This window comes from Bemisia tabaci, chromosome 1 (genome assembly GCF_918797505.1).
Source record: "Bemisia tabaci chromosome 1, PGI_BMITA_v3".
NCBI lineage: Eukaryota > Metazoa > Arthropoda > Insecta > Hemiptera > Aleyrodidae > Bemisia > Bemisia tabaci.
This window is the reverse complement of record NC_092793.1, coordinates 50501966-50515068: the sequence shown is the minus strand read 5'-3', so window position 1 is coordinate 50515068 and position 13103 is coordinate 50501966. Positions and strand designations below refer to the sequence as shown.

Here is a 13103-nt window from a genome sequence, read left to right as displayed (position 1 = left end):
CAACACGCAAGCACAAGCAGACAACGTCGGGAAGGGGAGGAATATTTATTGACAGATTTCGGAAAAATCCACCTCATTGTGGACCTCTGAGTCTTGATATCTGCTTCAATTTCTTATCTTTTAAGTGACTAAATTTTAACTTGTATTCAATTATTTTCTAAGGTGGTAGTTATGTCTAAATTGCAAGGTAAGATACTCCAATATTTTATTCAAAATAGCAGTATTTTTGACCATTTGTATCGCCATTGATTCGGCGAATGCAGCCTTACTCTTGCATCTTGCTCGCTCCTCTAAGTGTCCCAATCAAAAAGAATTGATATTATTCCTAAGCATAGAAACAACCAATATTCTGTGGTTACTTCCTTAGCAGCATTTTTCTGCGGCACCTTTTCTGATAAATCCAAATCTAGCATTTCAGCTCCTCTGCTTTGTTGTATGTAGTCAACTGAAGGTTGTCCGAATATATTTAATTTTGCACTCTCTACAGCAAGTATTTTACTGGAAGCTCCTGAAGCTCTCCTGCCTTTAGTCAAGAAACACTTTTCGTCAATTTCTTTGCAACTACTGAAATATTCAACTTGTATTCATACAACTCATGCTATTCTGTATGCTAATTTTTAGGTTATGTTTATGGTTTTTTATTTATTTACTTATTTTTAACAAGCACCAGAGGTTTTTCTTTACTATCTTGCAAATCTGTAATCTAATTTTTGAAGCACATCGGTGCTCGTTTCTAATCATAGTCGTATCAGGCAAGTTATTTAATGTCATTGTCTATTTTTTATAGGTTAGATTCACCTCTGGTGTATGTAGCGTTCAGATCATTAACACCTAACCCCTCCCTCCAAGCACTAACAGGTTGTAAGAATCCTCCGTCAATTTTACTATTTTGACTCCCCATGAATTATGAAACCTTCTCATCCGGGTTCCGAACAGCGGAGTACCGGAGCGGCCAGGCAGGAAATAGCGATAGAAGGCTTGGTGGACTGATAGATGTTAAGAATAATTTTGTACCGATTTGTTTCCTTCACACTATACCAAAACTTATACGGGCCAGTATTTCTGGTTACTGCTCCTGTCTTGCTTGTCTGCTCATGTCAGTGTCAGGGTGAGGCATTTCACAGCGTATAATTTTGATGGCAGAAGCGTAAAATCATGCATCGCCATTGCAGTGCCTGAAAATCTCTGCTCTTATTTTTTTGGGGAAGAACAAGTCACCTATATTTCTCGAAATTTCTATGAAATTTACTGCTAGTAAGAAAAAAAAGCCAGGAAGTTTTTAAGATATAAAGTCAGGTTTTCCAAAGAACTAGCCAGGAGGCCCACAGCATCGCAAACAGATATACGTGGTTTTGCACTTTAACCATCTATATCGTGCAGGTCTGTTCTACAATAAGTGTCCAAAGGGTCATACTTGGGTGCAATTCGCCCTAGCCTGAGTTTAATCAAAGGAACCCTTAAACATCAGAATTTTAGTAACAGTGTCATTCAATATTTTTTCTACCATTGTACACATTCCCCTAATTACTCCAATCTATTCTTCAACTAAGTACGTATTGGTCTAATGTTCCTTCTTTTTTCAGAAAATAATTCCACTGAGGAACCCAACAGCACAACTTCATCCAAGGATTCAACTCCTGAAGCTGTTGCAACATCGTCTGGAGATATTTCCATTGAAGTTTCACAAGATGAAAGTAGTTCATCAGACACTTGCTCTAAATTTCCAAAATCGGATGACAGTGAGTGTCTTCATTATCATATTAGCTCTAAGTCAGCTACTCCCTTATTTAATATGCAAGGCAAATACAATGTTAAAATCCACCCTGATACCAAATATAAGCCAGGGAGCTTTGGAAGAATACTGATCCGAGGTGTAGGAAACAAATTATAAAATATAATAATTAGATTCTCTTGCATTCTAATATCAGAAGATCCATTTCAAAAATTGATAATGTACCCTCGAGACAAGTATTTGCATCCAATAGAATCTTTCTTTAGAATCTAAAATGTAGTAGACTTCTCAGAAAAGCTCTTTCTCTTCTCTAAAACACTTACATACTATGAAACAATAACAATGTCAACAAGTACAAGTTAAAGTAAGTCAATTATATTTATCCTATTTCTCTGCGAGCAGTTTGATTTTCATTGGGAAATTGCCAAAATCCAACTTGGAGTCAGATTCCTTGGTTCCCTTTATAAAATTGTTGTATCAAGTGATAGGCATTTTATCATTTTCCTCCATTGGTCTGACCTTTTTACCAAAGTTTTCCATCGTAAGTACTAAGTACAATTTCTCTTTCTATAGGTACACCAAAGGAATGTCAAACAGTTAAAAAATAATGAATTCAGTACTTATGATTCTTCTAATGATTCACAGATGATTCACAAGTTGATTCTTTGTCAGTTGCTTTCACTCTGACAATGACTTAAACTTTTACCTTCTCTGTGTAGTGGTAAAGTAATTGCAGCTTTGAGACCCTTTTTATCCCTCCACAGGTGTTAGTGAAGGCTAAAAAATCTGTACTCATGTGTTACTGTATAAGGAGATTACTTTTTTTGAATATCCAAAACAGCATTAACTCAAATTTCCTGAAGATGTTAACAAATCTCAGGAAACGAAAATAATGGCTCCTCTGACACTACCAATATCTTCTTTTATTTTCTAGCCTCGGGTAAATGCACTCCAGCATCCAGTGACAAATCAACAACTGAGAGCAAATCTGATGAGAGAGAAGAAGATACATCTTCACCCTCAGGTTCAGAATGTACCATTAGACCAGCGGTACCATTTAGGGTCACCTCTCCGCATGGAACTGTCACCTCTGGTGAACCATCAAATCCTTGGGGCAAATCTCCAGGTATGTAATCCTTTACAACGGATCATCTATGAATTAAATGCTCTATTATCAATACCTTTATCACTAAATTTAGTCAATTTATGATGCATAATTGCATCTCAATTTTTTTTAATAATTGTCCTGAAATTTTGAAAATTCAATATTGTCAGAATTAATTATTAATCAGCTTCGGGTTTTATTTAAGGATTTTGCTGTAAATTCATTTCAGTTTTTTTAAGTCAGGACCTAAAATGAAAATAGCTGTTGAAGAAAAGCTTGTCTTTGTGAATCAGAATTATTTTATTATTTACTTTGGTGTATTTTTCTGTTTTCTTTTGACAACATATGAATGCTTCCTTTAAGTATACCTCCTTTGCCTTAGATATAAGAATATTTTATCTCTCAAATACCTAATAGAAATACGCAATAAATGGAACTTCAAACTTTAAAAACTTTCTGACGTCTCCTTTTTTTCAGCTAAGCCAATTTTACAACCATCTTTACTGGCCAAACCGAAACTGAATTCATTTTCTGGAGAGGCTACAGCAAGTCTCAGTCCTTTTGTCTTAAACCCACCAAAACTGCAGAACCCATTTGCCAAAAGTAAGCCGTGTATTTTTTCAGTATTGTCCTCTTTACCTGTCAGAGGTCAATTCCTCATTTTTTTCTTTTATTAGATCAACACCCGTCAAGATGATAAATATATTTTGCTGAACTTCAAGTAACTTTTTTTGCTCAAGGATAGTTCTACCTACATGTTTTTAAGTTTTTTAATCTTTTTTTTCCAAGGAATAAATATGCAAAATCTCTAAAATATTCAGCAGTGTTTGATGTTCCCATCCTTTTCCCCATAATTTTTGAGTGCAGGTGCAGTGCAGGATAGCAAAGTTTTTGAATGGAGTGGGCTATTACAGAAAAGACTTTACAGCACTGAAGTTTTGTTGAATTTTTAATGGGCTGGGTTTTTCCCCATTCAACAATAGCTCAGTCATACTTGTTTTTATCTGATCTATGTGAGTCAAGCGTTCGCCTGGTTGGTTTTCTTTATGTCACTTCAGGAACAAATCCCCTCTGAGTATTTTTATTTAGAAGGACTGTAGAGTCAGCAAATCATGATTATATCAATATTTAGTATATTCTGTATTAATTCTGATCATTTTATTCCTAGGTTTTAATGGCACAGGTCTAGTAGAAAATGTGGACGTTACCTCTAGCTCTGAAGTTTCCTCGTCAGGTGTAAGTAACATCATAATTTCTAAAACTTACTTGAAATTTGCAATATTCGTACCATTCTGAATGTGTCTTCCTCAAAGAGGACAAAGTCCCTAGAAGATTCTCTTTTATTTGACCAGGAATAACAAGTCAATGTACAGTTTATCATGCTTTTTAAGTTTTCAGTGTTCTAAGTAGTTCTACTACTGAAATCTGGTGAGAATTTTCTTTTCCTAATCTTGTGGAAAATCGATATAAGTACAAAATACCATATCACTTAAACTTACAAGTGTTGATTCACCATTTGGCAAATCATTTTTGCAGAGAAAATTGTCTTTAAATCGTTTATTAGTCTTAACCTTTGAGATTTATGTAATCATTTCAGGACTGTGGGAGTAAAGAAAAAGGGTCACAGGAAAACAAGGAAAGTAAAGTAAGCTCCTCGGGTTCATCACACGTTTTTGTTCCTTTAGCAACAGCACCATCTACTGTTGTTCAGACAACGCCTATTCAACCGGCAACACCATCTCGTTTTGTTTTTGGTCAAAACCTTCATGAAAGAGTCGCTGTAAGTACTTTCTCATGTTCTTTAAATCATTCATTTGTTGCACTGCTTCAGGAAAAAACAAAAACAAAACCGGTTTTTGAAAGCAGGTTTTTAATGACAAGTGATTCCCTATTAATCTCTGTTTCTTAGAAAATTTAAGAACTCCCAACTGTCAGGAAAAATGCCAAAGTTTGAGATATTTCGTAGTTTTTAATTTTTTATTTGCCTTTTTATTTTGAAAGCAGAGAGTTCTACATGTACATTGAAGTACCATTGTGCAGTTGTAGAGGAAGATCTGATGATACCTAAAAATAGAATAAAAATACTATAAAGGAAAACTTTGGCAAAACTATGCATAGAATTGTTTTTATATTTGCAATGCATCTCCAAATCAATAGCTAGACACAGGTTACAGTGATCTGAAAACATGAATTTTTTGCACAGATTCCACAGGAAACTACAGAAGCCGCAGCACCAGAATCTTCCAGGTTAGAACAGTCGTCAGAGGCAAATGCTAGTTCAAGTGTAAGTATCTACTTGTATATTTTCATCACTCTCAACTTTTTTTTTCTTCTAATCTCGATGTCTATGTCTTTCCTTTTTTCCTTTTCTCTCCCCTACTTTAATATGATTTAACGGATCAACCTAAAATGACGGTCCGCTCTGTGCTGGGCCAGCTCTTATCCGGCGCCCCCCCCCCCCCCCCCATCAATTTGGCACAAAAATTAATTCATATCCAACCACTACCTCCTTTTCAAATTTGTGCTGATGAGTTCGTGGATAATTAATCTCTCAAATATTTTGCAGACAAAATTATATTTTGCATTGGCGTTTTTTCTTGGGTAATTTTCTGGTAAGCTAATAAAATTTTAAATCTTTATCCAGCAGGAAGATGGCAATGTTGCATCCAAAACTAATGGTACCACATCACAAATGCTGTTCTCGTCTGTGCTGCAGAAAGAATCCATCGATAACAAATCTAATGTAAGTTTTATCGTTTGCTCTTTTAATCTACAAGGTGTCCCAGATTTGACCATCAGGATTTCCAGGGGTACTTTGTTAAAAGTATCACCAGCACCATTTACTCTTAGATGCTATGTTGCTAGACATCTCAATATTGTTTAGATTTTTTCTGTAAAACTTTTTCGCAAAGTTTCATGAAAACTTCATATTGATGGAAAAAAGTAGGTAAGTAGAGTTGACTCTGTTCATTAATTTCTCCATTAACAATTTTTCTATAAGAAATTCTGCAACATTGTGCCGAAGCATACATGACACTCGTGATACTTCAGCTAGAAGGTGATGAATGCTTCAGGTCAAGAAACCCCCCCCCCCCCCACTGTGCATGGGTCCAAAAGTCAAATCCGATGAAGCTGATCCATCTCGTACCTTTTTTTATCATTACAATACATGAGTGGAACATTCGCCACATCAAACTTTTTCAAGGTCCTCTTGAATTTTTCATAAGAAAAAAAAGCTCTTTAAGTGGAATTTCTCTCCAAGTGAAACTAATAATCTGGTTCCTATGCAGTTTGACCTAGAAGAAGTTAACCATGATATTTTTTCAAGTTTTCAATGGTTTGAAGTTGGAAAAAAAATGCCGAAATACAAGAATTTCCAACATATATAATGATTCTCATAGACGGTAGTTTCAGTAGTATGATGAAGATTAGGAGCATTGTATTGCTCAAAAATTTTGAATGCATTTGGATTCAAGGAATGTTTTTATCTTTCTTTCTTTATTTTGGTCATTAGGATTGGACTAATGTAACTTGTAATGTTTGACACTTTCTCTGCCATCCTTATTTCTGTACAACATTCTGTTTTGACAGGAAACAAGTGAAAGAAAATCCCTAAGTGAAGCTGCAAGAGAGTATGAAGAAGCTCGAGCCGTAAAGAGGAAATATGAAGAAGTTCAAGTTGTCACTGGAGAAGAAGAAGAAAGCAATGTCCTTCAGGTAAAGTGGAAAACAACTTAATAAGCCTGAAAATTCTAATACACCATTAGAATGATCTACCTGAGGTAAAGGCTCAAAAATTAAGAAAATAAAATCTTGACGTTTCAAGCTGATGCTCCCATTTTCAACAGGCAAATAAAGGAAACATTGAACAGAAAAAAACTGAAGTCAATTACTGTCATTGCATGTTCTGTTATCGTTTTTGTTTCCTTCTTCTTTGTCTTTTCCTTCTGTTCTTGCGTTTGTGTTCTGATCACTGAATTGAACCATTTTTGAAGGTGTGCATAGGAAGTTGTAGCACCAGGCATCAAATAACTTTTCAAGTAATGATTTCCGTAATTTTTATTTATTTTTTATAGATAAATTGCAAATTATTTGCTTTCAATAATGAAAATGGAACATGGACCGAGAGAGGAAGAGGGACTCTGCGAGTTAATGACAAAGAATCCGGAAGTAAATTGACATCATCCAGAGTCGTTGTTAGAACAGTCGGCAACCTTAGAGTTGTTCTTAACACCAAGGTAAAGTGCTTTTCAACAACTTAACTGCTGGTTTCTTTTCATCTGTTCTACTGAAATTTATTACAGTTAAATCATTTCAATGAAATTTTTATTTTTGAATTTCATATTAAGCGACTTGGTTGGAGCTCCTTGCTGAGAATTGATATAACTCAAAATATCTGCCAACTAAGACGGTTTTGTATTTATTAAGCCTGAAAGTAGTAAACTCTCTTTAAAGAACATACTTTTTTCCCTTTTTTATGCTGGGGCTGTTTGCTATCCGTGTGGCTCTCATCATGTTTTTGCAAAATTTCCTATGAGATACTGATCAGGTCCTACATGTCTTCCATAGCCGTAAAAAGGTAAACCATCAAAGTTTTAAGGGTGCTAAAGCCTGTTTTACCCCTTAACCTCCGTAAGTAGAACTTTTCCAATTTTAAAATCTACCCCTGGCTGGCTAAAGTCCTCAATGAACCAGGCAAGAACAAACTGACATAAAGACAATTATATCTGTTTTAATCATTTTTTGTGTACAATGATGAACTGAAGCCAAAGCAAAATGCAGGGAAAAATCTTTATGTATTTTAAAATGTGTATTAGACTGGTTTTAATTTTATTCATGAAAAAATGTGTGAATGTGCGTAATGTGCATACAACCTCAAGCCCTGCAATCCTCTGAATTTCAGATCTGGTCTGAGATGACTATTAAAAAATCAAGCGAAAAGAGCGTTCAAATCACTGCCATGGACAATTCTGGACTCATCAAAATTTTCCTCATAATGGTAAGTTCCTTTTGGGCACTGAAATACATTCCTTGTCCATCACGCAAGAACACAATGAACCTTTCACAAAGTTTGAAGATTGGGGTAGTGACTGGTTCTAAAAGCGAATTCTGCAAGAAGACTAATATTACCCATGTAAAGTCAGATCTGTTTTTTGAGCTCAGAAAAAGCCTCTAGAAGATAATTTCTACTCAAAATCAGAGCTTTCTAGTAAGAACTCTTTCCCGTCACAAGGTAAGGAGCTTAGATCGCAGCTCCCTCAGTTTTCTTTCTTAGTTATACCTATCATAAAAAAGGCATTTTTCAAATAAATACGTTGAGATTTCCAGTAGCTATCCTTAAAATAAATTTTTAGCATGAATTCTGCACAAATTTGTGTTGATATAATTTGAGACAGAATAAGAATTTGGAAAATAAATCTTATTAAATAATGAATAAATAAATATCCATTCTCAAAAAGTGGTACCAATGCAGCTGAGTATGTTACAACAATGTATTCAATACAGTACAAATGTAAGTTTCTTCAATGTATACGGCTAATTCAGAAGAAATGATTAAATCCCATAGTACGGTAGATAAAAGCATCCTCCAGGTTTTCGTAAAAGTTAAGTTTCACTCTAGGTGTGACTCTAAAATTAGATATTTTAATCATCATAACATATTTCTATAACTTTTGTAGTCAACTTATATTTTTGATGACTTATGTCCTTGAATTTGTGGTTCTGATTGATTTTTTATTGTATTAATCCTGCTGTTTGTTTTAATTATAACAGGCTAGTCCTAAAGATGCAGATCAGTTGTATAAAGCCTTAGAGTGGAGAGTATCTAATCAAAAAAAATTAGCAGCCAATGAAACCGTTTCAGCAGCAAAGAAAGTTTGTCCACCTGAAAAAGAAACAATTGAAACAGAATAAGTGATTTTGGTATGTAAGCGACTCTAAATACTTTAGAACATTTGTGACTTTTTTCAACTCCGGCATTTTGTATGAAAAATATCTTGTCATAGGAATTGATGCAACAAAATTTTTAGTAAAAGTTGAAGTATGTCTGCCATAGATTGCGAACTGAACTTTTTTTGACGTACAAAACTCAAGATCACTTAATTTTCATGTCCATGTATACAATGTACCACTGGACAAGGTATGAATTTAAGAATTATATGATTTTTGTATTTATTTTTTCTTAACAACATTTCAAATCGAGCATGATTTGTACAACAGAAATTACTGAAAGCAACTCCTAACCAAGATATCAGCGTTTTTAAGTGCATAGATTCAAACTTTTTACTCATAATGCTTGAGTTATATCGCACATTGGATGTTAACCTGACAGTACTTCCGATATAAGAATATGATAACCTAAATCTTGGCACTCCTGCTCACTCGTTGCAGGTTGTTCACACTTTGAACAACCCAGGGTGGGAAAGAAACACTGCTTGATTAAGGAGCCTGCTGAAACCGTTGCAGTGTGCAATTTGATTCGAGTTGACTCTTGTTTTTCTTGTGAGTGGAAATTCAAAGTTTTCAGAACCAGTGCCAAATAAAAACGTTATCATCTTGGTTTGGAGATACTATCTGTCATTTTTGCGGTGCAACTCAAGATCTAAGTGAAACTTTGAAGATATAATATACATCAGAATGCTCAAATTTTTACCTTGTCTAAGGGTCCATTGTTTAAAGGGTCCATGCTTTTCTCTTTAGCGCCTCACAGCTGGATAAGCTCCAGTGTTAGGTGTGCCTTGGTTGGTAAAATAATTTTCAACAAAATCATCTAATTTTATAAAATAAAATCATGTATTTTTAAGAAAAATAAGAAAGCAGATGCAATTAAAAGGTGTTACTTGACTTGAACGTCACAGTAACCGTGACTGGTAATTTTCAAATCTCGGTGATTTTCCTTCATGATTGCGACCATGGCCTTGGAAATTATACTGTCTATCTGCAATGGAACAAACCTATGGTGGAGTAGGAAAAATGCTTTTGCTAACAATATGATCATCAGTGAGGAACAGACAATCAATAAGTCCTCCGATTGCTGTTGTACCAGTATCTCGCAGAACTTCATTCCATACAAGGACACTTATTTTGTCTATCTCATAGCACCTAACAAATTACTAATAATTGCTTTTTTCTGATTTATGTGAATGCCAGATTAACTGCAACATTTCTCATGCTGTAAAATGTTTTCATGATGCACAATTGCACATCTATACTTAATATATATATCATACTCCAATTTTTTTCTTCTTTTTTCTATCTCTGTCAAAAATATTAAATCCAGTTTTTTCAAATTAATGTTTCAGACCTAGAAGAAGAAGAAAAAAACCATTGCAGACACAAAAAACTTGGCTTTGCAAGGTGTATCAGCTATTTGCATTATCATCAGCACAACATTGAGTCATCAATTTACCTTATCTTTTCCCTCCAATTTTTTTCTTTCTATCCTCTTTTTTTTTTACTTATTTATTTAATTATTCATTTTGACTTACTCTTAAAATGGAACTGAATCAATCATTGTTGAAATTGCTGATGCATTTAAGTTTTAAATCCCAAGGTAATTGCTAAGTTAAAGTCTTGATTTTAACTTCACGTTTTGCATCATCTTTCTTTTCGTTTGTACTTTTTCTCTTAGTTCTTTTTGTAATCTAGGTTCTGTGGGGAAGAATGCATGATCTCTTGAGGTATAATGAGCGAATGATCTAGAGCTTATATGCCTTCTTTTCCTTTGAAAAGATGTCCTATAATCTGATAGGAATTAAAATTTCAAGAATTAGCGAATTTAAATGGCTAGTAACTATAATAGTATTTGAGGAACTTAATTTGCTAATCTTTTGATCATGATAAGGGGGTAAATATTTTCCTCTGCGAATATGTGTAATAGAATTGTACTTTATGACATTATATGATATGTGTTCATGCAGATTGATCAGTTGTAATTTCTTGGTTCTGAAGCCTGAGTCTGTCCTTGGTGATCTAAATGAATTTTTCACTGGTGAAGTATCTGTAATTTTGCATTTATTGATTCATTGTTGGATGGTATCTTTTAATTTCACATTGCTAAAAGTTAATTGAAAGTTCAGCATGCTTCTCTTTTTAATGAAAAAAAGAAGAAATTAAATTAAATCATATTTTCCACTCTGTTTGCCGTAAATGCTTCAACACAAGAATTTTTGTTACTGCATACATTTTCCATTTTAGGAACAATGTCAGAGGGAAAGGATTTAGGATATTCTAACCACAGAAAAAAATGGACGGAGACGCTTTTAAGTAGCAAGAAGAAATGCGACCTCTTTCCTAAAAAACAGCCGAAAACAAATATTGTTCAAAACATTTAAAATTAGGTTTAATTTTAACAGATTGATAGAACTCAGAACTCTGAAGGAAGTACATATTTGGTTTATCTAAGATACATTTTATTAAAGTATGTTTGGCACTGAGTTTTGCAATCAAATTCCATTAAAAATTAAACCCATCTGGAGATTGATTTGCAATGGAAACCTTATTCATATAGACTCCTTTTTTCCAAGTCTAATTATTATCGACAAATTTCAATGTGCACACTCATAATTAATTATTCTCAAAGTGTGTTTTGAAGAGTGAACCTCTGTTTTTATCTTAAGTTTTGACAAATGTCTCTCAAATGTTTCACGAAAACTTAAACAAGCATGTGTGGAGTTGAAAAATGTTAGAAACTGTATCGCTTAAGTACCTATGTTGATTCCTATTCATACCATGTTCTTTTCTTAATTTTTTGTATTCTTGTCTCTGTTTTTGTTTCTTCTTCTAATTGTGTAAATATGCTCAGTCTAAGGCTGCCCATAGTTTTGTAATGTTCTGATACCATTTGAATTCCCTTTCATCTCCATGTACAAAATGTAATTTCCACCTCTGTACAGAAATCAAATTATCCATAATTTCTGCTTTCTAAACTTGTCAACAATTATAACAATTGTAAAAGGAGCTGTATATTTAACCATCGATTATGATTATACGTTTCAAACGAAATAGGCAAATTCTGATAAGTACTGCAGGTATACAAAACTCTGAGACCGACACCTCAATTTGCAAGTTATTTCAACACCATGCATTAGTTTTATGGTAAACTTATCATCGTTAGGAGAAAATATAAATGAATTTTTCTCCTAAGGTCAAGAAAATGTTTTAAAAATCTTGAGCAATAAAAAGAAAAATAATAAATAAACAAATTATATTAAATTGAAAGCCATAATTTTGAGATGTTGCAATTGTTCACTTAAATGCGTTTAAGAAATAAAAGAATCTGTTTTTAGAGTTTACTCATCTACATTGGTAGTAAAAACCATAAATAAATCAATTAAACATGTTGGTGTGGGACGTTACAAACTTCCAATCATAATTTCTATTTATGCAGGAAACTCAACTCTGTTTATTTGTGAAATTTCATGCGAAAGTATAATTTACTTTCCTTTAAAAAATATAAAACCAGAGAGAACATTTTAAAACCCTTAATTTGATCTAGGTACATGCTCTTTTTTTTCTAGTTTGACCATTTACGTGCAAATATCTCGAACAAAAAACAAGGGATAATGTTCTATTCAACTTGAAGGAAAAAAGAGTAGCCTTCTATGTATAAACAATACCCCTAAAACATCTATCTGCTACGAGAAAAATTCTACAAAACAATTGGATACCATTCAATGTAACATAATCACTTAGAAAATGATAGATTTGAAAAATAGCCAACAAACAGAACAGTCACTTATTTTTAGGTTGATAGTTTCCATTTTGATTGTGATAATACCAATTTAAGGCAAAATATGATATGATGTGTAACAGAAGTAAATAAAAATAAACGAAAATTTATTTTACCTGAAAATTTTTATTCTTCATTTCCCTGAATAAGATCTTTGATCTTCCTTTTTACAATTTTCAAAGTACATTGTATAACTTATTACAAATTACCTATTTAAAATGAATTTTTGGCATTTATCCACCATCATACCATCACCTTCCGGCCAAAGTATCACTAGCGCCCAGAGACGTTTAAAAATTGACCGCCATTTTTTTTTTTTTTTTTTTTTTTTTTTTTTTTTTTTACAGTTATTGTTTATCACAGCTGTCCGTAAATTTCACTGAATTTCCTTTGTGCTGCCGATATTGTTGTTGTTGTTGTCGGTTGATTGGCCTAATTCCACGTTGCAGATAAACAGCCACTTACAGAAGAGCGGGATCACACACTAGATGATCATTTCCCTAGAGAATAAGCAAAGTTTAATTGATAATATTCAG

The 13103-nt window shown here is 33.6% G+C and overlaps 1 protein-coding gene across 2 annotated transcripts; it reads left to right on the top strand.

Annotated features, from left to right (window-relative positions):
* Positions 1-29: 29 nt before the first annotated feature.
* RanBP3 (ran-binding protein 3) lies at positions 30-12690 on the top strand. Of its 2 annotated transcripts, none has more exons than XM_019049297.2 (13): positions 30-187; positions 1584-1739; positions 2667-2858; positions 3315-3440; positions 4006-4073; positions 4435-4617; positions 5041-5121; positions 5485-5580; positions 6429-6554; positions 6914-7075; positions 7741-7836; positions 8610-8759; positions 10139-12690. In XM_019049297.2, exons 1-12 carry the CDS (start codon positions 172-174, stop codon positions 8748-8750), a joined length of 1443 nt encoding a protein of 480 aa, XP_018904842.1. In that variant the 5' UTR covers positions 30-171; the 3' UTR covers positions 8751-8759; positions 10139-12690. The 2 variants fall into 2 exon arrangements, with proteins under 2 accessions (XP_018904842.1, XP_018904841.1); XM_019049296.2 differs by having other exon boundaries at positions 5482-5580.
* Positions 12691-13103: the final 413 nt, after the last annotated feature.